The sequence below is a fragment of the Odocoileus virginianus genome, chromosome 12, assembly GCF_023699985.2.
Source record: "Odocoileus virginianus isolate 20LAN1187 ecotype Illinois chromosome 12, Ovbor_1.2, whole genome shotgun sequence".
Classification (NCBI taxonomy): Eukaryota; Metazoa; Chordata; class Mammalia; order Artiodactyla; family Cervidae; genus Odocoileus; species Odocoileus virginianus.
Genome location: NC_069685.1, coordinates 63,721,395 through 63,748,149, shown reverse-complemented (window position 1 = coordinate 63,748,149; position 26,755 = coordinate 63,721,395). Strand labels below are relative to the sequence as shown.

At 36.5% G+C, this 26,755-nt stretch overlaps 1 protein-coding gene across 2 annotated transcripts in view; it reads left to right on the top strand.

Moving 5' to 3' along the window:
• Window positions 1–26,755, top strand: part of TTC28 (tetratricopeptide repeat domain 28) — a 563,147-nt gene that overhangs the window by 1,624 nt on the left and 534,768 nt on the right. For both annotated transcript variants that reach the window (XM_070475504.1, XM_020876676.2), the window contains exon 2: window positions 16,625–16,903. In XM_070475504.1, the coding sequence (XP_070331605.1) occupies window positions 16,625–16,903 (279 nt within the window). The remainder of the gene's footprint in view (window positions 1–16,624; window positions 16,904–26,755) is intronic.

The following is a 26,755-nucleotide window of genomic DNA, read 5'->3' as shown; positions in this document are numbered from 1 at the left end:
TATAGGAAGACAAAATTTTAGGAATTGAGATGGCATCTGAAGAAGAAAAATTGAAAATTAGGTGCTCTTTTTCTCCCACTGTTTCATTTTTGTAGTTCATGCAATGTCTTAAGGAATTCCTTCTTTTGAGATATAATTGACATGTAATATTAGTTACAGGTGTACAATATAATGGCTTGATTAGTTACAGGTGTATAACATGATTTGAAATTTATATGTTGCAAAGTGATCACATTAAGTTATATCGTTACAATTTTTTTCTTGTGATAAGAGGTTTCAAGATCTGGTCTTTTAACAACTGTCAATTATGCAATACAGTGTTATTAACTATAGTCTCCATGCTGTACATAACGTTCCCATGACTTTTTTTTTTAAAGTATCTTAAAAAAAAAACCCAGCTTTTTTGAGTTGGAATTATCTTACAATACATAGTCTTTTGTGACTGGTTTCTTTCCTTTAGCACAGTGTTTTTGAGGTTTATCCATGTTGCATGTGTATCATTTATTGCTGAGTAATATTGAACAGATATACCACATTTTATCTTTTGATGTATTGATAGACATGAGATCCCCCCCCACACATTTGGTTATAATAAATAATACTGCTATGAACATTTTTGTACGAGTTTTAGTGAGGATGTGATGTTTTGATTTTTCTTGGGCATACCCCATTTGCTGGGTTATATGGTAACTCTGCGTTAATGTTTTGAAGAGCTGAAAATCTGTTTCCTAAGGGGTTGCATCGTTTTGCGTTCCCACCAGCAGTGTATGAGAGTTTTACAATCTTGCCAGTACTTATTATGGTTTGTCTTTTTAACTTAGCTATCTTAGTCGGTGTTAAGTGGTATCTCATTACAATTTTGATTTGCATTTCCTTGATGACATGATATTGGGTGTGTGTGTCTGTGTGTGCACGCGTGCGTGAGCTTACTGGCCATTTGTATATTTTTGGAGAAATGTCTGTTCAAATCCTTTGTCCATTTCAGGTGTCCAGTTTTTCATTGGGTTATTTGTCTTTTTTATTATTGAGTTGCAGGAGTTATAAATATTCCTATTTGTCTTTTTATTATTGAGTTGTTGGAGTTTAAAAATTTTTGGTTACTAAGTCACATATATGATTTGCAAATGTTTTCTCCCATTCTGTAGGTTGTGTTTTCAGTTTTTTGACAATGTCCTTTTTTGCAAAGTTTTGTGATGAAGTCCAAATTATCTATTTTTGCTTTTGTTGCTCATGCTTTTGTTGTCATATCTAAGAATTCATTGTCAAATTCAAGGTTTACCCCTATGCTTTCTTCTAAGAGTTTTATGTTTTAGCACTTGTATTTAGGTTGTCAATCCATTCTGAATTGATTTTTGTATATGGGGTAAAGCAGTGGCCCGAATTCATTCTTTTGCATATGGTGATCCAGTTGTCCTAGCACTATGGTTTGAAAAGACTCTTCTTGTTCCATTGAATGTTCTTTGCACCCTTATTGAAAATCAGCTGACTATATGTTGGATTTTATTTCTGGATTCTCAATTTTATTCTATTATGCCAGTACTATGCTATTTGGTTACAGTAGATTTGTATTGATAATAAGCTTGTAATAGGTTTTGAAACTAAGTGTAAGTCTTGTAACTTCATTCTTTTAAAAGACTTTTTTACTTTTCTGGGTCTCTTGCATATGGATTTTAGGATCAACTTGTCAATTTCTGCCCAAGAGTAGCAGGAGTTTTTATAGAGATTGTGTTTAATCTGTTCTTTCAATAATGTTTTGTAGTTTTCAGGCCCAAGTCTTAAACTTCTTCCAAAAATTTATTCCTGAGTGTTTATGTTATTGTATTAGTTGCTGTTGTACATGGAACTGTTTTCAACATTTCTTTCTTCTTTTTCTTTTTAAATAGTTTTATTTATTATCGGCTGTGCTGGGTCTTCCTTGCTGCATGGGCTTTCTCTAGTTGCAATTCGTGGGCTCTTCATTGCATGGCTTTTTTGTTGCAGAGCACAGGCTCAGTAGTTGTGGCACATAGGCTTAGTTGTTCATCAGTATGTGGAATCTTTCCCGACTGGGGATGGAACCTGTGTCCCCTACTTTGGCAGGTAGATGCTTTACCACTGAGCCGCCAGGGAAGCCCTCAGCATTTCATTTCACGTCATTGTTCATCACTAGTTCGTTGCTAGTGTATAGTAGAAACACAGTTGAGTTTTGGATATATCCTTTTAAACATTTATGTTTAATTGGAGGATGCTCATTTTACAGTGTTGTGTTGGTCTCTGCTGTCCAGTGCTATGAGTTAGCTGTGAGCACATGCATCCCCGCTTTGGACCTCTCTCACCCCTCACATGTTATCTCTCAACCTCATCGTTTAGTGGTAGTCTCGTCAAGTTTTCTGTTTCAGATCTTTTCTTGAAAATGGTAAGGAAGAAAGGTCTTTGAAAGCTCAAGTATGGATACAGATGTAGGTTCATATCTCCAGGTTTTGGCTCTGCTACTTACTAGTTGAGTTTTTGACACATCTTAACTGTTACTACATCTCAGTGTTCTCATGTATGTAATGGGACAGTGATATCCACCTCAAAGAATTACTAATAAGTAAGAGAGAACGTAGGTAGATATTCAGAACAATGCCTTGCGTGTGGTAGGGATTTGGTACTTGTTGTTTATCTTCTTTTGCTAATTAACTCTATTTAAAAGCAAGCCCCAAAGCAAACAAACTGCCAAACTAAAAAGAAAAACAAAAAACCTCTTTTCCCCAAAAATACACAAACACAACCCCCCACAAATAAACAAACCTAAAACACAGACAAGACAAAACCAAAACAAAAAACGAAAGAACCAAACCACAAAAACCCACAAAGAAAAAACCACAGACAAAAACCTCAAACCTCTTCCTGTCCCCATCACTTTTCTGTGACCCAAGAAATCCCTGTGAGTGCTTGAGGAACAGTGAAGGACAAAGTCTCCCACACCACACAGTTGTATTATAGAAGGCTGCTAAATCCAGGCTGTGTGTATGATACTTGATAGTGTATTTGTATGTATTATTAAAAATGAAAGTGTAACTGAAAGCTGTTTTTCTTCCACAGTTCTTATTAATGTGCTCTTCTTTTACTATTTATTTTTCCTAAAATCAGAAGCAATGCTTTTTCATTAAGTTTGATGGTAACAATTCTTACTTCTTTAGAATGGTTGCTATTTTAGAAAAACTCTTAGAGACAGAACCTGGTGTTTAAACTTAAATTTAATAGTACTTTTATTTTGAGGTTTCTTTAGTAGCTAGGGTAGATTGCTCTTTTCTGTAGGAAGAAATCATAAGCAACAATATAATGTACATATGGTACTTGGAACAAATCATGTTCACTGAATGTGTATTTACTATGAACCAAAGAAAATAATTGTTTATATTGTAAATATGGTGGCTTCCCTGATGGCTCAGATGGTAAAGCGTCTGCCTACAATGCGGGAGACCCTGGTTCAATCCTTGGGATGGGAAGATCTCCTGGAGAAGGAAATGGCAACCCACTCCAGTATTCTTGCCTGGAAAATCCCATGGACGGAGGGGACTGGTAGGCTACAGTCCATGAGGTCGCAAAGAGTCGGACACGACTGAGCTACTTCACTGACTGACTGATTGTAAATATCAGTTAAACAAAAACTTATCTTCAAGATCACAATTAAATTTATAGCCCCCACATCCTCAAACTGATAACTCATAGATATTTCTATAAAAAAAATTTAAATCATAGTGTCTTTATTAAAAAACTTTTGTACTTTCCTCAGGGTCAGTGGCTGAGTCCACACTTCCACTGCAGGGGACACAGGTTCAACCCCTGGTCAGGGAAGATCCTGCATGTGGTGTGGTATGACCAAAACAAAATTAAACCCTTTTATTATTACAAAAAACTGCATGTTTGCATTGTATGAAATTAGAAAATATTAGACCAGCAAAAATACCACCCTCATAACGTTGCTAATATAGTGATTGCTATTAATATATATTTTTTTGCTATTAATATTTTAATGTGTAACTTTCTGGAACTTTTTCTGTATATCTGTTTTTTTTTTTTTTTGACTGCGTGACTTGTGGGATAATGAGATCAGAGACTAGTTCATTTTATTGGACATCAAAGTAGTACTGAGATTGGAGCGTCCCTGGTGGCTCAGATGATAAGAGAATCTGCCTGCAATGTGGGAGATCTGAGTTCAGTCCTGGTGTTGGGAAGATCCCTTGGAGGAGGGCATGACAACCTACTCCAGTATTCTTGCCTAGAGAATCCCCATGGACAGAAGAGCCTGGTGGGCTACAGTCCACAGGGTCGCAAAGAGTTGGACACAGCTGAGCGACTAAGCACACACATACACACTGGGAGGCTGAGAAAGCAGTAAGAGTAACTGGAGAGAAGAAGCGTAGAAGTGGGGAGGCAGGTGGTCTTTAAGGGCTCTAATTGCCCTTACTGCGACCACTACCAAAAACCTCTTTTCATCTCCAGACTATATTACCTCTAGGAGAGGAAATTTCAGTCTGGAGAATATGCAGTATTTAATAATTAATAGTGTGAAGTTAACTTGCAGTATTCTGAAATGTGAGTTGTTGAGATTCTAGTTGAGAAATAATGATTAGTAATGGGGATGTGGTACTATGTTGTGGATAAAGAACAGATTGCTAAGAAATAGCAGGTGGTCTCAGTAACGCAGGAAACCTGACTCTGTGTTGTGGTTTTGCAAGAGTGAAAAAAAGTTTAGCTGTGACTGTTACATAAGGGAAGGAGTCTTACTGTATACATTTTCCCTTTTCATGATTATATATATGACATTTCCATGCTATGACTGCCTAAGTTTGCCATAGTGGAAGTTAAAAAATTGCCATAGTAGTGTTTCTATTAACGTGGACTTAATTTCAGAAGATGGTAGGGAATTTTAAAAATCAGTATTCTTTTCACTTGCAGAAATGCATAAAAAATGTCACTTTGATGAAGATGGAACTTCCTAAGATTATTATTTCCCTCTGTCATCATAAAAGGAAAATCAGAAAACTTGATGCTTATATTTTGCCACATCATGCATTGGTGTTCATTTTTACATAATAGGCACAAGAAAAATAGTTTTTGAAGATGAGAAGAAAGTAAGAATAGGTTAGAAGAAAAGACATATTGAAAATGAGTCAACCAAATAAACAAAGTAGAAGCAAACAGAGATAAGAGAAGAGGGTAATTATTAGATTTAAAGGACAATATTCTAAAAATTGTGAAAGTTGCTCAGTTGTGTCCAACTCTTTTCGACCCCATGGATATACAGTCCATGGAATTCTCCAGGCCAGAATACTGGAGTTGGGTAGCTGTTCCCTTCTCCAAGGGACTTTCCCACATAGGAATCGAACCCAGGCCTCCCACATTGCAGGGGAGTTCTTTACCAGCTGAGCCACCAGGGAAGCCCAAGAGTACTGGAGTGGTCAGCCTGTCGCTTCTCCAGTGATCTTCCCCACCCAGGAATCCAACCAGGATCGCCTGCATTGCAGGCAGATTCTTTACCAGCTGAGCTAAAAAAAGAAAAAAAAAAATTAATATCCCTGGTGGCTTAGTCGGTAAAGAGTCTGCATGCAATGTGGGAGACCTGGGTTTGATCCCTGGGTCAGGAAGATCCCCTGGAGAGGGAAATGGCAATCCATTCTAGTATTCTTGCTTGGGGAATTCCATGGATAGAGGAGCCTGGTAGGCTACAGTCCATGAAGTCACAAAGAGTTGGACATGACTGGGTGACTCACTTTCACTTTTCATTCCAAAAGTTACTGGGATCTCTGTTTGAGGCTTACAGGACCTTAGTTCCCAGACCAGGAATTGAACCCATGCCACCTGCAGTGGAAATGGAATCCTAACCACTGGATTGCCAGGGAATTCCCAAGACAGTCTTGAAAAAGAACAAATGTAGAGGTCTCACTCTTCCCAGTTTCAAAATCTGTAAAGTGAGAGTAATCAAGACAGTGTGTTACTAGCATAAGAATAGCATAAGTTTATGGAATTGAGACTCTGGAAATAAATCCTCACATGTATAGTCAACTGATTCTCAACAGTAGGTGAAGACCATTCAAAGTGGGCAGAATAATCTTTTTAGTGAAAGTTGCTGGACAGCAGACAACTGGATATCCACATACAAAAGGATAAATTTGGACCCCTGTCTCACACCATACACAAAAATTAACTCAAAATGTATTGAAGACCTAACTGTAAGAGCCAAAACAATAAAATTCTTATCAGAAAGCACAGGTCTATACGAGATAACATTTTAAATGGAAGCATGTTAACCTTTATATATTTATGAGATTATTACGCCAAGTTGTAGCACAGAGGGAGTCATCAACTTTGTAAGACTTACCCTGTGACCTTTGTCTTCTAAGAGTTTGCTGCTCTTGCTGCTAAGTTGCTTCAGTTGTGTCCAACTCTGTGTGACCCCAGAGGCCTCAGCCCACCAGGCTCCTCTGTCCCTGGGGTTCTACAGGCAGGAATACTGGAGTGGGTTGCCATTGCCTTCTCCTCTATGAGCTTAGTTTCCTGAAATTTAGCTAGTATAGTTTGATACTGGAGAGTATATATTTAATAAGGCTAAGCACTTAGGTTGAAACAGTACTTTTTATTTTTTTATTTTTATTTTTTTACATGAACATTTATAGTAGTTTTATTCTTTTTTTTCATTTATTTTTATTAGTTGGAGGCTAATTACTTTACATCATTACAGTAGTTTTCGTTATACATTGAAATGAATTAGCCATGGATTTACATGTATTCCCCATCCCAGTCCCCCCTCCCACCTCCCTCTCCACCCGATCCCTCTGGGTCTTCCCAGTGCACCAGGCCCGAGCACTTATCTCATGTACCCAATCTGGGCTGGTTATCTGTTTCACCCTAGATAATATACATGTTTCAATGCTGTGAAACAGTACTTTTTATTTTGGAGTGAATTTGTTGTTGGTAAGTTGTGCCCGACTCTTTGTGACCCCATGGACTGCAGCTTGTATCTCCCAGAGTTTGCTCAAATTCATGTCCATTGAGTTGGTGATGCCATTCAACCATCTCATCCTCTGTTGGCTCCTTCTTCTGCCTTCAATCCTTTCCAGCATAAGGGTCTTTTCCAATGAGTTGGCTCTTCGTGTTATGTGGCCAAGTATTGGAGCTTCAGTATCAATCCTTCCAATGAGTATTCAGTGTTGATTTCCTTTAGGATTGACTGGTTTGATTTGGTCCTTCTCATTTCTGTCTCAGAAATTTTCATGTTACTAATATGATTTTGGAATTCAGGCACCTTTATTGGACGTTTGACCTTGTGTATAGTTTCTTGTCCTTGGGAAAAGTGTACTATGGGGATTGCACAATTTCCTGAGAGAGTACTAAAAACAGTCACAAATGCTTTTGTTCTGTATGTAATATTTTGTGTAGAGTGCTGTCTTGAATCTTCTAGTTTATGCAGAAATGGGATTTTTGAAAGTTGCTCCACTGTCAAGTAATGCTCTTGTTAAATTACTTCCTAATCTCTATGAAGATTTTTGAGGACTATTTATAAAAATTGTTCTGGAAATTGGTCATAAATTCAAAATATACTTCATAAAAAGTAAAATTTTCATTAGGTATATTTGGAAGAGTCATGTAAATTATAAAATACTGTATGTTGGCAGTGTACCTTCCATTAAGTATAGGGTCTGTTGATTTCAGATTTTAATCACTAACATTTTGTGTTTACTGTGTTTTAGGCACTGTTCTAAGTCCTTTACATAAGTTAACTCATTTAATTCTGACAACTATCTTATGAGATAGTTACTATTGTTACCTCTTTTTGCACAAAAGAAAATTGAGGTACTGCGAGGTTACTAAGTAGTATCCTGTTCCAGTTCCACAGTTAGGAAGCTGATTTGCCCTGAATCCTAAGTTAGTAGTTAGGCTCTGGAGTTTACTTTCTTAACCATTGCACTAGACTAATTTGAATGATCATTAAACAAATAATAATCCATTATAACTATCTTTTGCTATGGAATGTTAGACTTACTGCTGGACAGTAATATAGGAATGCCCCTGGATATTTTGTAAACATCTAGTTTTCATTTTGGGGTTTAAGGTTATGTTGGCACAGTATTCTGAAATTTGAGTCTTTATAATGATGATAGAGCAAAAGGATGAGTACTTGAAACTGAGTTTATTATTTCATTTTATTATCTCAACTTTATTAATCAAAATATAAAATTAACTGCAGGGTAAGCAGTTTATTTTCAAGTATTTAAAGTTATAAAACAGTTATTAAACTAATACTTAATGCAGTGTCTGACATAAATGTTTCTTGAATGAATACTGGGAATTAAACCAGATAATGAAGAAAAGTATCAAACAAAATGAGGATATATAAAAATATTAGTTTTTAAGATAGTAAAGGAATGATTGTAATTTCAGGTGCATCTCTGAAATAGAAGAATTGTAAAATCATTGCTTATATCTTCCTTTCTTATTAATGAAGGGACTCAGTCTTTATAATGCAAATTAAAAGTTGTTAACTAAAAATAAAAGAATTAACACTATAAGTAATTTATTGATTCAGAATTTTAGCCCAAGGACAGATTTGAAAAATAAAAATACAGTTTTAGTTTCCTGAAAGAAGTTTTTGGTTGGTTAAAAAATGGATTCCAGAAATTTATTCTTCATTTGAATTTCCTGTGTGGGTAAAATGTAGATATCTACTTAATAAATATTAATTTTTGAGCTTATTCCTTTTTCTTTAATTAAAGAGTTGATATAGTTAAATGTCTTAAACAGTTTTACACTGTTCTCTCTCTGCATACCTGTATATATATATTTGACTGCACCATGCAACTTATGGGATGTTATTTCCCTGATGCACGAATTGAACCCAGGGCCTCAGCAGTGAGTATAGAGTCCTAACCACTGGACTACCAGGGAATTCCCTACTCTTCTGCTTTAGAGTACATATTTATTTCTAGTTGAAGTTGGAGGAGTTAGATTTAGTTTGTTTAATACTAGCTGAATTTTTTTTCAAAATGTAGTTGGTTTGCCATGATTGTCATAGCATTAAAAAAAGAATTATTTGTTTGGTTGCGCTGGGTCTTAACTGTGGCATGTGGAATCTAGTTTCCTGACCAGGGAATGAACTCAGGGCCTCTGCATTAGGAACACAGTCTTAGCCACTGGACTACCAGGGAAGTCTCTGTCATAGTATTTGGATTGATCAGAGAAAGTTGTGAAAGTGAGCTTGGATCAATTTGGCTCAAACATTAAAAAAAAAGTTTCTTCTTGTGTAGTATTTTATCACTTTTTGTGTCTAGTTACTTTAAATGCAGCAGTATTTTAACATTAACTTTTAAAAATACTCTCCTGGAGGTGTCTTTTCCTTTAGATGAAATCTCCAGGTTTCAAGATGAGATGCTTAAGTACTTTGTCTCCCGAGAGAGCACTGTGAAAAGACTGCTGTACCAAAGCATGGCTATTTTTAATAGAAGCAATTAGACCTTTGCAATATTGGAGTATCTCTCCTTTCCATCAGGTGCACATCAAAAGAACCAGCACCAAGTGCATTAGGCATCCTATGACTATTGCAAAGGGTGAAAGTTTATGAATTCCAAAAGGGGTGGGTCTAAGATTTAGAAGGACCAATGACAATGCTTTTGGTCAAGGTAGTTGGAGAGCCTCTACAAATTTTTCCAATCTTAATAATGCCATTTGGGCATTTGACTAAACCAGAGGATTGAGGGTGGTAAACACAGTGAAAGTGTTGTAAAACTAGTCAGACTACTCAGGCTTGTTGAAGGAAGTGGCCATAGAATGTGTTCTTGATCACTGTGAAGTTTGAGAAGCATTCTTTTGGTAGGGATAATTTTTTTCCTAAAGGACTCTTCAGCCACAAAAGAGGCAGTAGCCTGTCCGTAAGGGAAGGCTTCCATCCAGTGTGATAACATACAAACCATGACTAAAACATATTTATATTCATGAGACAGAAGAAATTGTATGATATGCATTTTGCCAGACCTCAAATGGTCCATTGGGCTGTTTAAAATGTCTGAGAGCAGTACTAACAGGCCTCCCTGTGTTGTTCTTCAAGTAAATGAGACAAGTGAGGTAGGCACTTTTTGTGGCCTTGTTATTGTTTTCTCACCAATATTGATTCATGAAGGCTATCGTTTTGTTAGTAGACCAGTGGCTTATTGCAGGTACGATGGTGAGGATTGAGAATTTGAGAGTCTCTGGAATGGCTGGGTTGTTATTTGGTCCAAACCAGAGCTTTTTCTTTTTATCAAGTCAACACTTGTTGAGTTTCCAATCCTGTTTTTGTTTTTTTCTGAGGCCATTGTTGGGCTTCTTTAGCCAGTTTTCCTAAGTTATCATTTAGGGAAATATCCCTTTCTACCATGACAGAGGTTTGGCGATTATTGGTTCCTTTAAGGGTAGCATTCCTTGCAGAGATGTCAGCAAGCTGATTTCCCTTAGCTTCCAGAGAGTCAAGTTTAGAATGCCCTGGGATTTTAATAGCTAAAGTGGCAGGTAAAAGTATTGCATCCAATAATTCCTGAATATAGGGGCCATTTTAAGTTTAATTTACACTAGAAGTAAGAAAGCCATTTCCTCCCACAACACTTCAAAATCATGAGCTATCTAAAACATATCTACTTTTAATATAAATATTGGCAGTTTTGTCATTGGCTAAAATATTCAGTTAAGTTGCTCAGTTGTGTCTGACTCTTTGTGACCCCATGGACTGCAGCATGCTAGGCCTCCCTGTCCATCGTCAACTCCCAGAGCTTACCTGAACTCATATCCATAGAGTTGGTGATGCCACCCAACCATCTCATTCTCTGTCATCCCCTTCTCCTCCTGCCTTTAATCTTTCCCAGCGTCAGGGTCTTTTCCAATGAGTCAGTTCTTTGAATAAGGTGGCCAAAGTATTGGAGTTTCAGCTTCAGCGTCAGTCCTTCCAATGAATATTCAGGACTGATTTCCTTTAGGATGGACTGATTTGATCTCCTTGCAGTCCAAGGGACTCTCAAGAGTCTTCTCCAACACTGCAGTTCAGAAAGCATCAATTCTTCAGCCTTCAGCTTTCTTTATAGTCCAACTCTCACATCCATACACGACTACTGGAAAAACCAGTAGTCCTTTGACCTTTGTTGGCAAAGTAATGTCTCTGCTTTTTAATATGCTGTCTAGGTTGGTCATCACTTTTCTTCCAAGAAGCAAGCTAAAATATTGGCGTGCCTCATTTTACTGTGCTTCGCTTTATTGCACTTTGCAGATGCTGCATTTTTTTTTTCTTTTTTACAAATGGAAGGTTTGTGGCAACTGCTTTGAGCAAGTTTATTGGTGGCATTCTCCCCCACCTCCATTCCTGCCCAGTAGCATTTGCTCACTTCATATCTCTGTGTCACATTTTGGTAATCCTCACAATATTTCAAAAAATTTTTATTTTATTTGTTATGGTTATCTGTGATGCTAGTATTGTGGTTGTTTTGGGGCACAATTAATTGTACCCGTGTAAGATGCCTGACTTAATTGGTAAATGTAGTATGTGTCCTGACTGCAATGCAGACGCTCTCTGGGTCAGGAAGATCCGCTGGAGAAGGAAATGGCTGCCCACTTCAGTATTATTGCCTGGAGAATGCCATGGACAGAGGATCCTGGCAGTCTGCAGTCCGCAGTGTCATAAAGAGTCAGACACGACTGAGTGACTAATACTGCACCACCATTGGAAGAATGGATTTTTTATAATTCTAGCTGTTGTATTTTGTGGACCTGTTATTTTTGTTTTTCTGTGAGGCACATATATTGGATGTGGGAGCTAAAGGAGAATCTGCTGCTTCTGTCACTCCCTTTATAGCCATCACTGTCTTGTTTCTTGTAACTCAAGTTAGATTTTGGTCTCTTGCTCCACTGCAAAAAACTAACCTGAGGAGATGGGGCAGGAGGAAAGCCCCTACAGACAGATCTGCTGGGTTTTGAGGAGTGGTTTTCTTTCTTCCCCTTGAAGAGGAGAAAACTTTTTTCCACTGGTACATTTAAAGCTCTTCAACTATAGAGAGTCACCAGTTTTGGACAAGTGCAACACATGATGCTCAGAGGACCTGAGCTTTTAAACTTCGGAGGTCTAAGCTTTACTGTTGGCCACTGCCAAGTCTGTCTGGTATTTCAAAGGAATACTGGGCGCGGCAAATAGACACTAAAGGGGGAAACTTATTAAACCTGTGGGGGAGAAAAGTGCTACTCTAATGAACACGCAAATGATAAGGAAGTGAAACAGCCTCATTACTGACATGGAGAAAGTTGTAGGGGTCTGGATAGGAGATCAAACCAGCCACAACATTCCTGTAAGCCAAAGTCTAATCTGCAGTAAGGCCCGAATTCTCTTTACTTCTGTGAAGGCTGAGAGAGGCGAGGAAGCTGCAGAGGAAAAAATTGAAGTTATTAGAGGTTGGTTTATGAAGTTTAAGGAAGGAAGCTGTTTCCATAACAGGAAGGTGGAATGAGAGAGCAAGTGCTGACATAGAAGCCAGTTATCCAGAAGACCTCACTAAGGTAATTAATGAAGGTGGCTACACTAGACAACAGATTTTCAGTGTAGATGAAACAGCCTTCTGTTGGAATAAGATGCCATCTGGGACTTTCATAGCTACAGAGGAGAAGTCAGTGTCTGACTTTGAAACTTCAAAGAACAGGCTGACTCTTATTAGGGCTGTTGCAGCTAGTAAATTTAAGTTGAAGCCAGTGCTATTTACTACTATTCAAGAAATCCTGGGGTCTGTAGGAATTATGCTACATCTATCTACATGGATGACAGTACATCTGTTGACAACATGGTTTACTGACTGTCTTAAGCCCACTCTATTGCTCAGAAAAAAAGATTCCTTTCAAAATAGTACTGCTCATTAACAATGTACCTGTTCACCCAAGAGCTCTGCTCATGCAAATGATGCTATTATGAATATCCTGGTATATATAGCTTTGTTTACATAGGTTAATGTATCTGAAGTCTAATTTACTAGAAGTAGGAAAAACTTCTAGAATTTGAAGGGTGTGTATCTTTTACATTTTTTTTTTTTTTAGATATTCCTAAATTGTTCATGATTACATCAGCTTGCACTTCCACCAACAATGTATGTGTGGGACTTTTTCTTTATCCTCTTACCATTGAAATGTATTTTTTTTCCCCATTAGTAGGAGAGGTGAAAAGTGATATTTCGTGGTTTGATTTTCTTTTAAAATAATTGAAGCCACACATTTAAAAATATGATTAAAAGCCATATAAATTTCCTTTTTCGTGATCTGCCTGTACATATTCTTTGCTTTTTCCACTGGATTTTTTTTTTCTAATTTATTTGTATATTTTTATATAGTAAGGGCTTCCCTGATGGCTCAGTTGGTAAAGAATACACCTGGAGTGCAGGAGACCCCGGTTTGATTCATTGGTCAGGGAGATCCCCTGGAGAAGAGAAAGGCTACCCACTCCAGTGTTCTGGCCTGGAGAATTCCATGGACTGTGTAGTCCATGGGGTTGCAAAGAGTCGGACACGACGGAGTGACTTACTTTTCTTTCACTATATAGTAAGCAAATTAGCTTTTTATCATGTATTACAAATAGTTTTTTTTTAAATTTACTTGTGACTTATCTTTTTACTTTTTTAAAAATAAGTTTTCCCATGCAGATATTTATAACTGATAAGCATTTTTTATATCATTTGAATAGTCAAAATTTATAACAGGACTGGAGCTATGTTAAGTAATTGTATGTGGCTGAATAGTCTGAGTCAGTTTGGTCCATATGTTATTGACACTTCTATCCTTTTAAGATGAGTCTGTCAGAGGGTCAGAAGAAAACAACAATGTTAACGGATGTTGACATTCGTAAACTATACCTATATGAAATATATGAGGAAAGAAAGAATATCAGAGGAATTAAGTGGTATTTCAAAACTTTGGTTTTTTTTGGTCTCCTTGAGTAGTACTGTAGATTTGCCTTAGTAGTCTATGAATTTAATATGGCCATTTATTCCAGGTGCTATATAATCTGAGAAATACATGCAAACCTTTTTTTTTTTCCAAACCTTTTAAAAAAATCTCTCTGTATTGCCAAGTTTATCAATTGCAGAGAAGATAGAGAAGGACAAAGGAACTTATATCTCTTTTAAAAAATCATATACAAAAATTGCCATTTCTTAGCCTCCTAAGGACCGCATTGTAACCAGCTGAGTAGACTCAGACGGATTTTGACAAATTAGATGCTTCTGTGGACACCTACTAGAGTGTATTTTTCTCTTACATTTGTGGGCATTTTGTGATGATGATGGTCTTGGAGAACTCTAGTATTTATAATCTTTCTGCACTAGCACTAACTTTTTTATGATGTTTTTCTTTGCTCTCAGAGGCATTATTTAATAGTTTACATCAGTGGTTTGAGCATTTTCTCGTCCAGCTAGGTACTCCATCGAAAAGATACTTTGACCTTGTTATGTATAATAGCTATCTCCTTTATCAGATTTACAATGTGTGAAATAACTCTTAGCAGGCTTCCCTGATAGCTCAGGTGGTAAAGAATCTGCCTGCAATGCAGGAGACCCTGGTTTGATTCCTGGCTTGGGAAGATTTGCTGGAGAAGGGACAGGCTACCTACTTCAGTATTCTTGGGCTTCCCTTGTGGCTCAGCTGGTAAAGAATCCATCTGCAATGCGGTAGACCTGGGTTTGATCCCTGGTTTGGAAAAATCCCCTGGAGAAGGGAAAGGCTACTCACTCCAGTGTTCTGGCCTGGCGGATTCCATGCACTGTCGAAGTGTCTTCCACTAAAGAAGAAACTTATTTTAACTTTGTTCATCCCAGTCTCCAGGAGGACCTAGGGGTTCCTTGGAACATGTTTTGGAAAATGTTACTTTGTATTACTGTATATGGAGATAATAGAATGCAGACTCTTTTCTTAATTTGATTCTTATCTATTTTGAAGTAGAACCAAATTACCCTGAGAAGCAAGGAATGCTGTATTAGTAGGATTATGTCTTTTTCACTTTTAGGCCACATATGAACCTAACAAATTTTACTTCTATTACTGTTACTGCTATTTTTATGTTGTACCCCTGAATTTTCAAATGTTGAATTTGTTCTATAATTTATGGATAGTACTGCCCTTAAGTAGAGTCATGATGATGACTGTTTCCCAAAATGAAATATCTTATACATTGTTAAATGTCTTATATTGATCCATTAGCTTAGTGTGGCTGAAATCATTAAAAAATTAATCAAGACTCTTCAGGAAAATCCTGGTCATTTGCTCAATATTCCATAGTCCATTCACTTTCAAGCAATATGTTTCATGATCATAATTAAAAAAACACAAACAGAACCCTAACCAGAGTATACATTATTGGCTACTTCTATATTAGTATGAGGAATTTGGGGGATGTTTGGGCACTGATGTTTGAAATTTCTAGGAAATTTTAAATTATCCTAGAAAGCTAGGATATGATACCCCTATGAGTAGAGGAAAAAATTTGATTGCCTATGTGGGAGATTGGCTTCGTCTTCTTCCTCCTCTCTGTGGAGTCTGTTCTTTTTTAATGCAACTACCTCAGTGAGGAGTCTGTTACTTTTGTACCTGTTGTATTTGTTACCTATTAGATATGTACACTTTTGAATGGAGGGACTGACTGAGCCTTAAAGGAAGACGTGGGGAAGGAAATTAAATTTTTTGTTTTACTATCACTTAGGGCACGTCTACTTGAAATTGCAAACTGTTTCTCTTGACACTGCTGTCGTAAGCATCTATCCTTGGGATTCTAATGCAGTTTCTAATTTTCCTTTTTTAAAAATGAATAACATTTGACTCATTTATTCCCTTTCGTTTTAAGGTAATTGCTATAAAGTCATAGAAAACTTAGTGATTTGGAAAAATCAACGTCAGAGACAGGGTTTAAATTGCCAAGATACAATTTACAGCATTTTTTTTTTTTCTTTTTTCTTTTTGATGATATCCAAAAACTGATGTTTGTCTTTGAAATTTCATGGTGGTAGGCAAATTATAGTTACCAAATTTGCCAGTCTAAAAAGATTCCTTGGTACATGAAAATTTATTTCTTAAAAGGTTATTATTTTTTTAAATTTAAGACTTACATGTGCTCATTGCGTCACATTGGATTAAAAGAAAATTTTAAGAAAATAACTCATAATCTTGTATCCAAAGATAACTTAGCATAGTTGATACTTTGATCTTGTTCCTTCTGTTAATTTCCTAAATGCAGCCATCTTAACATGATTGAGATCATGTTGTCTGCATTGGTTTGCATTTTGTTTTTTTCTTAGTATGACTTTAAATTGCCAAGGAAAAGCCTGATTATTTTTTGTATTTATTCATTCATTCATTCTCTGAAACAAAAAATATATGCATATATAAATATATATGTTTGTAACTACATGTGTATATATGAACACACATACATATATACATATGTATTTAAGGTACTATGTTTGCTGTTTCTTGGAAAGTGTGTTGTCTTTCTGGGCACAAAAGTTAACTGTAATATAAAGCAGACTATGAAGAATGTCCATATTCTTTTGAAATTTCAACAAGGAACCTCTCTGGATTAACTGAACTTTATCTCACAGAGTTTCTTTATTTGTAGATTCCTCTCTTTGGTGCTAAGACTATTGGCCGGAGAAGTCCTGATGGACCAGTGCTGAGCAAAGCTGAATTTGTTGAGAAAGTTCGTCAGAGTAATCAGGCCTGTCATGATGGAGATTTCCACACAGCTATTGTTCTGTACAATGAAGCCCTGGCTGTTGACCCTCAGAACTGTATCTTATACAGCAATAGATCTGCAGCCTATATGAAAATCCAGCAGTATGACAAGGCACTGGATGATGCAATCAAAGCTCGACTTCTCAATCCCAAGTGGCCAAAGGTAGACATTTCCTCTACTTTCACAGAACCTTTTGTGCTTTCTTATTTTAATGTTACATTTTATTGACTGAGTACAGTTATTAACAGTCTGTACTTCAGCAAGATGTGGAATTGGCTTCACTGAGCTGGAGCACTAGTGAATGCCTTCCTTTTTTATACTTTGGAAGTTTGCTTTCCGTGTCTAATTCTTTTCCTTTGTGTTTGAGATATACATTGTTTTTTTTACTCCAGCTTAGCTTCTTGATAGGATGCATTCTAGTTATTTATCTAGGTTTTGGATATCTCTCTTTTGCAGTGATATTTCAGATGGAGTATTATGATCGTGTTTCTTCAATTTAAAATAATTTTATTCTCTAACAACAACTGCTTGTTTCCAGAATGGTAGTTGATCAGAGAAGCTTTTTTTTCCCTAATAAATCAGGATAATTATCTATATTCCCTTGAATAGTTTAAGGCTTGAGTTGTTATCTTTATTTGGTATATACTTTATTTTCATTGTGCCTGTTCACCTTCTAACATCCAGTTTTAGAAATGCTTTCTTAAGATGTGATCAAAGTGTTTGAGATTTTTTTTTTTAAATTGAACTACAAACCCATTTCATTCTATTTTTGGCTTTCTGTTGGACTAACAAATGTTAGTGAAAATTTCCCAGAAATTTAAAAATGATTCTTACTATCTTATTAGTGATATGTCATAGTCATGTTGCTTTCTACTTTAATTCTGGTAGGTATTTTTGGCCTCAGTCAGTGGAATTTCTAGCAATGCTGCTACCTTATAAGTTGTTTAGGATTCTGTAATTCCCTAAAGGATTTCTTTTACAACTATAATCACTGTTAATGAAACCAGATCTGTTTTTAAAAAAATGTTACGTGACACTGCTTGGGAGTTAGATTGCTGTTTTCTTTTTTTTTTTTTTTTTTAATTTTTATTAGTTGGAGGCTAATTACTTTACATCATTACAGTAGTTTTTGTTATACATTGATATGAATTAGCCATGGATTTACATGTACTCCCCATCCCGGTCCCCCCTCCCACCTCCCTCTCCACCCGATCCCTCTGGGTCTTCCCAGTGCACCAGGCCCGAGCACTTGTCTCATGCACCCAACCAAGGCTGGTGATCTGTTTCACCCTAGATAATATACATGTTTCAATGCTGTTCTCCTGAAACATCCCACCCTCGCCTTCTCCCAGAGTCCACAAGTCTGTTCCATACATCTGAGTCTCTTTTTCTGTTTTGCATATAGGGTTATCGTTACCATCTTTCTAAAGTCCATATATATGTGTTAGTATACTGTAATGGTCTTTATCTTTCTGGCTTACTTCGCTCTGTATAATGGGCTCCAGTTTCATCCATCTCATTAGAACTGATTCAAATGAATTCTTTTTAATGGCTGAGTAATATTCCATGGTGTATATGTACCACAGCTTCCTCATCCATTCGTCTGCTGATGGGCATCTGGGTTGCTTCCATGTCCTGGCTATTATAAACAGTGCTGCGATGAACATCGGGGTGCATGTGTCTCTTTCAGATCTGGTTTCTGTTTTCAAAGGACAGACCTAGGTTTGAATTCCTTCACTTCTATTAATGACAATATGGCTTTAGATAAGTCTCTTAACATCTCTGGGGTTAAGATAAATGGAATGATAGTACCTGTCTTTTTTTTTTTTTTTTGCTGAATCACATGGCAGACTTTATTTATTTATTTAAAAAAAAATTTTTTTTTCCATTTATTTTTATTAGTTGGAGGCTAATTACTTTACATCATTGCAGTGGTTTTTGTCATACATTGAAATGAATTAGCCATGGATTTACCTATCTTGTAAGGTGATTTAAGAGTTAGAGATTATTTGTTACTTGTACATACTTGGTGTTTCATGTATAACAGCTATGATTGTGCATTTTTATTAAATGTTCAAATTAGTAAGTTATTCTAGCAAACCTTGGTCTGTATCCTCTCTTTTTCTTTCTTCTTTTTTAAAAGCTTGTGATGATACAGTGAGCCCAATAAATATAGAGAGCTTAAATTTTAGATTAAGTGTCTTCATTCCTTCTTTATTGAGGTCTACTTATTTTGTGTTCTTATTATTTGTGAATAGCTTCAAACTTTTATCTTTTCCCTTTTTCTATGTCATTTCCACTTTCTCATGTCTACTTCTTAATGATTTTTGCACAGAAAATGGCTGGAAGGTGCACTTTTATGATTATAGATGAGAAATCAACGTTTTTAAGATAATTTCTCTCAATTTTAGTCTCTGATTTTTTTCTCTTATGATAAGTAAGTTTATTGTATATTTAAAATTTGCATTAATATTTCAACTCCATATTTGGCTTTAAGCAACAAGATTTAGAATTATATAAAATATAAATTAGGGTTTGTTACTGAAGTCATGAAAGGGTCTTTCTATATAATATGATTCATAATAAAATTAACCTATGAAGAAATTTCTACTGCATAAAAGTTTCCTTTGATAAAAATTTGCCTTTATACTTTTGTAGGAATATACTCATTATATAAAAGAAGATTCATTTTTACTCCCTTGTAAAGATATGTTTGGTAAATTTTTATCAATTCCTTTTCTTTTTTCACATAACTTTTTCATTATAATCCATTCTGAAATCTTTCTCCAACTGTCATTGTTGTCTAGTTTGATGTGGTAAAACATACCTTCAAATTTCTCTTTCTCTGTAAAAGTTAATTTTTTATGTTAAGATTGAAGGGTTCCAGAGATTGGATGGAGAGTTTTTTATTCTCACTTATTTTGTCTGAAAGAAACAGTGATTTTGGTGTGATATGGGCTTCAAAAGAAGTATGGACGAAAGCACTATGAGATCCCCCCAGAAAACAATAAGCCCGATCCCATTATGATATCTTTATCTCCAACTGCCTCATAGCTGTTGTCTGTGTATGTATTCATTCTTTCTGTGTCTTATTTAAGAAATATTTGTCTAACTGAAAGTTGTGAAGTTTTTCTTTTCCTCTAGAATTTTTGTAGTTTTTACCTTTAGGTCTGTGATTCATTTCAAGTTAATTTTAGGGACTGAATGAGGTAAGGATCATGTTTGTTTATTTATTTTCCAGATAGATAACCATGTTCCAGTCACATTTGTTGAAAAGACTATCCTTTCACCACTGGATTATCTTTGGCACCTTTTCCACAAACCATTTGACTGTAAAAGTGTGAGGATATTACTGTACTGTTTTGTTACATTAATTTATTGTTTATCCTTAACAAAATCATATTGTTTTCATTACTATGGTTTTGTAAGTTTTGACATCAGATATTGTGAATCTTCTAACTTTATTCTTTTTCTAGGTTTTTGCTAATTCTCTGTCTTTGCATTTTTATGTAAGTGTAGAATCAACATCAATTTCTTCAAAAAATCTACTAGGAAACTAATGAGATTGCATTGAATTCTTAGAGTAATTTGGAGAGAATTGCTGTCTTAACATTCCCATCCATGAATATGGTATATCTCTCTGTTTATTTAGTTTTTATTTTATTTCCCTTTGCAACTTCTGTCACTTTCAGTGTTCAGGTCTTTCACATCTTTAATTAAATTTATTTCTAAGTATTTTGTTTTTTGATGCTATTAGAAATGTATTTAAAATTTTTCATTTAGCAATTTTTAATTGCTAGTGTACAGAATTGATGCTTTTGGACTGTGGTGTTGGAGAAGACTCTTGAGAGTCCCTTAGACTGCAAGGAGATCCAACCAGTCCACCCTAAAGGAGATCAGTCCTGGGTGTTCATTGGAAGGACTGATGTTGAAGCTGAAACTCCAATACTTTGGCCACCTGATGCGAAGAGCTGACTCATTTGAAAAGACGCTGATGCTGGGAAACATTGAGGGCAGGAGGAGAAGGGGACCACAGAGGGATGAGATGGCTGGATGGCATCACTGACTCAATGGACATGGGTTTGGGTGGACTCCGGGAGTTGGTGATGGACAGGGAAGCCTATGTTGCAGTTCATAGGGTTGCGAAGAGTCGGACACGACTGAGCGACTGAACCGAACTGAGTCTATAGAAAAAAGTGTGTCATGTGACCCTTTTGAGTTTTCTTTTAAGTTCTAGTAGGGCTTTTTGGATTCTCTCTGTACATGATCTTGTTGTCTACAGGTAATGACAGTTTTGCTTCTTTTTTCTTTTTTTTTTTTGGCCTTTGCCTTTTATTTCTTTTTCTTGCTCCATTGTACCAGTTAGGTTATCCAGTACAATTATGAATAGAAGAGATTAGAGCAAACTTCCTCTACTCATTCCTGATCGTAGTGCAAAAGTATGAGCTTTGTATTGTTGATGGTGATGCCCTTAATCGGGTGGAGGATATTCTATTCAATTTCTATTATGATTGAGTGTTGAATTTTGTCACATTTTTTCTTCATCTATTGAAGTTATATTTTTTCTCACTTACTTTGGAATGTTAAGTCAGCCTTGCAGTCATGGGATAAATACCACTTTGTCATTACATATACCATTTTTATATATTGTTAGATATGATTTGCTATAATTTTGTCAAGAATTTTTGCATCTATGTTTATGAGGAATATTGATTTGTGTTTTCTTTTCTCATGATGTCTTTTGCTGGTTTTGGTATCAGAGGGATACTGGCCTCATATGATGAGTTTTGAAGTGTTCCCTCTTCTTGTGTTTTCTGGAAAAAGGCATGTTTTATCCTTAAGTATTTGGTAGAATTGACCAGTCTAGTCATCTTTACGGTGACTTTTCTTTGTGGGAAGGTTTTAATTATGGATTAAATTTCTTTGATATGAGGGCATTTAAATTTTCTAATTTTTCTTGGATTAGTTTTGGTATTTTGTTTTTCAGTTAATTTTTACATTTAATCCAGGTTGCAAATTTATCAGCATGAAATTGTTAGTAACATTCTTTTATTATTGTTTTCATTTCTGTAGGATCTCTAATGGTGTCCTTTCTTTCATTCTATTCATACTGTTGTTAATTTGTATCTTTTTTGTTTCATTAGTCTGCCTGGATACTTATCAATTTTGTTCATCTTTCTGTTCAATCAGTTATTAGGTTTATTGATTTTCAGTATTGTACATTTTCTGTTTCATCAATTTCTGCTCTTTATTATTTCCTTCTTTCTAATTATTTTTCATTTAATTTGTTGTCTTTTTCATTTCCTAAGATAGGAGGTTAGGCCATTGATTTTACTAAATTTTTTTCTGTATTTCTTTCTGCCTGTGCCGGGTGTGTTGCTTTGCACGGGCTTGGGCTTTCCTCTAGTTGTGGCAAGCAGGGGCTACTCTTTAGTTGCGGTGCATGGGCCTCATTGTGGTGGCTCCTCTTGTTGTGGAGCACAGGCTCTAGGCACATGGGCTTCAGGAGTTGCAGCACACAGGCTCAATAACTGAGGTGTGAGAGCTTTAAGGTGTGCAGACCTTAGTAGTTGTGGCAGGAGGGCTCTAGAGCATGGGCTCAGTAGTTGTGGTACACAGGCTTAGTTGCTCGGTAATATGTGGAATCTTCCCAGACGAGGGATGGAACCCGTAAACCCTGCGCTCCAGGGAAGACCTAGGCTATTGATCTTAAATCTTTCTTCTTTTTTATTACAATAATTTAAACCTAAAATGTTCTCTCCAATCACTGCTTTTGCTGTATCCCACAAATTTTGACATGTTTTCATTTTAATGATAATATTAAGAATGTTTTCTAATCCTCCTTATGGTCATTTCTTTGATCCATGAGTTATTTAATGAAGTTTGTACTTAAGTCCCTAATATTTGGGTTTTTTAAAGTTATCTTATTACTGATATCTAATCTATTTCCATTGTTTTTAAAGGACATACTTGGAATGATATTATTGCTTTTCAATTTACTGAGGCTTGTTTCATAGCCAGCATATGATTTGTCTTGGTGAACCTACTGTGAGCAATTGAAAAGAATGAGTATTTTGCAGTAGCGAGCTATAGTTCTATGGATATCAGCTAGGTCAAAGATATCAACTAGGTCAAGGTAGTTGATAGTGTTCTTCATATCTTGTTTCTCTTTGCTGACTTACTTAGGTCTAGTTATTCCATCAATTGCTGGAATAAAGTTAAAATCTCCAATTAAGATTCTGGAATTGGAGATTTTCCTCTTTATTTATTTATTTATTTATTTTTTGATTTTCCTCTTTAATATTGTCAAATTTTGCTTCATGTGTTTTAAAGCTCTGTTATTAACATAAGCACTTTTATTATTGTCTTCTTGAGGAATTGATCCTTTTATTATTGTGCAAGGTTTTTCTTTATTTCTGGTATACTATTTTTTGTCCTAAAATCTATTTTGTTTGATATTAATATAGCCACTCTAGCCGTCTTCTGCTTACTTTTTGCTTTATGTATATTTTTCTATTTATATATTTTCAATCTCTCTGGGCTTTTACATTTAAAATTCATCTCTTTTGAACAGCATATAATTGTGTCTTGCTTTTAAAGTCAGTTTTGGCAGTCTTTGTCTCTTAATTGAATCTTTGTCCACTAACAGTTAATGTGATCATAAATACTATTGATTTTGCCTTTACTTACCATTTTATTTCTGTCTTCTGTTTTTGTTCCTGTGTTACTTTTTTCCTGCTATTTATTGGTTTGTTTGAAATCTTTCTGAGTTAATTTTGTTTTTTTCTTGTAAGTTTGCCATTGTTTTCAGTGGTTGTTGATGATATTGTTTGGCTAGTAATTTTCTTGCTTAGAATAAAACCACATACTTTATTTCTTGAATTGAAGCTTCAGCTTCAATACAGATATTGTCTTTAGTTGAATTGCTTTGAATTTGCTTCATACATGTTAACTCAAGGCTTATCCAGAGATGTTGGAAAGCAGAATTTGTGTATCCCTTTTCTGCCTCTTTTCCTTCTGGATCCCCTTCTTCCTTGGCTAAAAGCTATGACTTTTTTGTGCTTCAGTAGTCTGATTCCACAGGCCAGAGAGGCATCACTCTTGTCCTGCTCACCTGCAATCAGCACTTCACCTCTGCACCCTGAAAATGGAAACTCATTTCATAACTTTCTCCAGGATCCACCTGCTTCTCATTACTCTCCAGTGCTTTCAGTGGTCACATTTCCCCATTTATTTCTTACTATTCTGCTGACAGAGCTGCTCTTGTTGATCCACTCATTTCCCTTTTCTTTTTGTTTATGCCAAGCTTTATGCCTTGGGTTTTTGTCCCTGCTGCCATAGGATCTCAAACAGTGGGACTAGACTGAAGCAACTTAGCATGCACCCACTATTATTGGGCTACATAAGTGAAAGTCGCTTAGTTGTGTCTGACTCTTTGTGACCCCATGGACTGTATGGAATTCTCCAGGCCAGAATACTGGAGTGAGTAGCCGGTTACTTCTCCAGGGGATCTTCCCAATCCAGGGATTGAACCCAGATCTCCCACATTGCAGGCAGATTCTTTACCAGCTGAGCCACCAAGGAAGCTCATTGGGCTACATAGAATAGGTCCAACTCTTATTTTAAAAAATTCAGTTCAGTTGCTGAGTTGTGTCTGACTCTTTGCAACCCTCCCTGTCTGTCGCCAGCTCCCAGAGTTTACTCAAACTCATATCCATTGAGTTGGTGTCACCATCCAGCCATCTCATCCTCTGTCATCCTCTTCTCCTGCCTTCAATCTTTCCCAGCATCAGGGTCTTTTCCAATGAGTCAGTTCTTCGCATCAGGTGGCCAAAGTATTGGAGTTTTAGCTGCAGCATCAGTCCTTCCAATGAATATTCAGGACTGATTTCCTTTAGGATGGACTGGTTGGATCTCCTTGCAGTCCAAGGGACTCTCAAGAGTCTTCTCCAACACTACAGTTCAAAGGCATCAATTCTTTGGCACTCAACTTTCTTTTTATTCCAACTCTCACATCCATACATGACTACTGGAAAAACCATAGCTTTGACTAGATGGACCTTTGTTGGCAAAGTAATGTGTCTGCTTTTTAATATGCTGTCTAGGTTGGTCACAAGTTTTCTTCCAATGAGTAAGCGTCTTTTAATTTCATGGCTGCAGTCACCATCTGCAGTGATTTTGAAGCCCCCCAAAATTAAGTCTGTCACTGTTTCCACTGTTTCCCCGTGTATTTGCCATGAAGTGATGGGAACGGATGCCATGATCTTCATTTTCTGAATGTTGAGTTTTAAGCCAACTTTTTCACTCTTCTCTTTCACTTTCATCAAGAGGCTCTTTAGTTCTTCACTTTCTGCCATGAGGGTGGTATCATCTGCATATCTGAGGTTATTGATATTTCTCCTGGCAATCTTGACTCCAGCTTGTGCTTTATCCAGCCCAGCGTTTTTCATGATGTACTCTACATATAAGTTAAATAAGCAGAGTGACAAGATACAGATTTGGCATACTCCTTTCCCTATTTGGAACCAGTCTGTTGTTTCATGTCCAGTTCTAACTGTTGCTTCCTGACCTGCATACAGGTTTCTCAAGAGGCAGGGCAGGTGGTCTGGTATTCCCATTTCTTTCAGAATTTTCCAGTTTGTTGTGGTCCACACAGTCAAAGGCTTTGACATAGTTGATAAAGCAGAAACAGATGTTTCTCTGGAACTCTCTTGCTTTTTTGATGAACCAACGGATTTGGCAATTTGATCTCTGGTTCATCTGCCTTTTCTAAAACCAGATTGAACATCTGTAAGTTCATGGTTCACATACTGTTGAAGCCTGGCTTGGAGAATTTTGAGCATTACTTTACTAGCGAGTGAGATGAGTGCAATTGTATGGTAGTTTGAGCATTCTTTGGCATTGCCTTTCTTTGAGATTGGAATGAAATCTGACCTTTTCCAGTCCTGTGGCCACTGCTGAGTTTTCCCAATTTGCTGGCATATTGAGTGCAGCACTCTCACAGCATTATCCTTTAGGATTTGAAATAGCTCAACTGGAATTCCATCATCTCCACTAGCTTTGTTTGGAGTGATGCTTCCTAAGGCTCACTTGACTTCACATACCAGGATGTCTGGCTCTAGGTTGGTGGTCTTACCATCATGATTATCTGGGTTGTAAAGATCTTTTTTGTACAGTTGTTCTGTGTATTCTTGCCACCTCTTCTTAATATCTTCTGCTTCTGTTAGGTCTCTACCATTTCTGTCCTTTATTGAGTCCATCTTTGCATGAAATGTTCCCTTGGTATCTCTAATTTTCTTGAAGAGATCTCTAGTCTTTCCCATTCTGTTGTTTTCCTCTATTTCTTTGCATTGATTGCTGAGGAAGGCTTGCTTATCTCTCCTTGCTATTCTTTGGAACTCTGCATTCAAATGGGTATATCTTTCCATTTCTCCTTTGCCTTTCACTTCTCTTCTATTCACAGCTATTTGTAAGGCATCCTCAGACAGCCATTTTGCTTTTTGGCATTTCTTTTTCTTGGGGATAGTCTTGATCCCTGCCTCCTGTATAATGTCACAAACCTTCATCCACAGTTCTTCAGGCACCCTCTCAGATCTAATCCCTTGAAATCTCTTCGTCACTTCCACTGTATAAGGGATTTGATTTAGGTCATACCTAAATGGTCTAGTGGTTTTCCCTACTTTCTTCAATTTAAGTCTGAATATGGCAATAAGGAGTTGATGATCTGAGCCACACTCAGCTCCTGGTCTTGATTTTGCTGACTGGATGGAACTTCTCCATCTTTGGCTGCAAAGAATATCATCAGTCTGATTTTGGTATTGACCATCTGGTGATGTCTGTGTGTAGAGTCTTCTCTTGTGTTGTTGGAGGAGGGTGTTGGCTATGACAAGTGCATTCTCTTGGCAAACTCTATTAGCCTTTACCCTGCTTCATTTTGTACTCCAAGGTCAAATTGGCCTATTACTCTAGGTATTTCTTGACTTCCTACTTTTGCATTCCAGTCCCCTATAATGA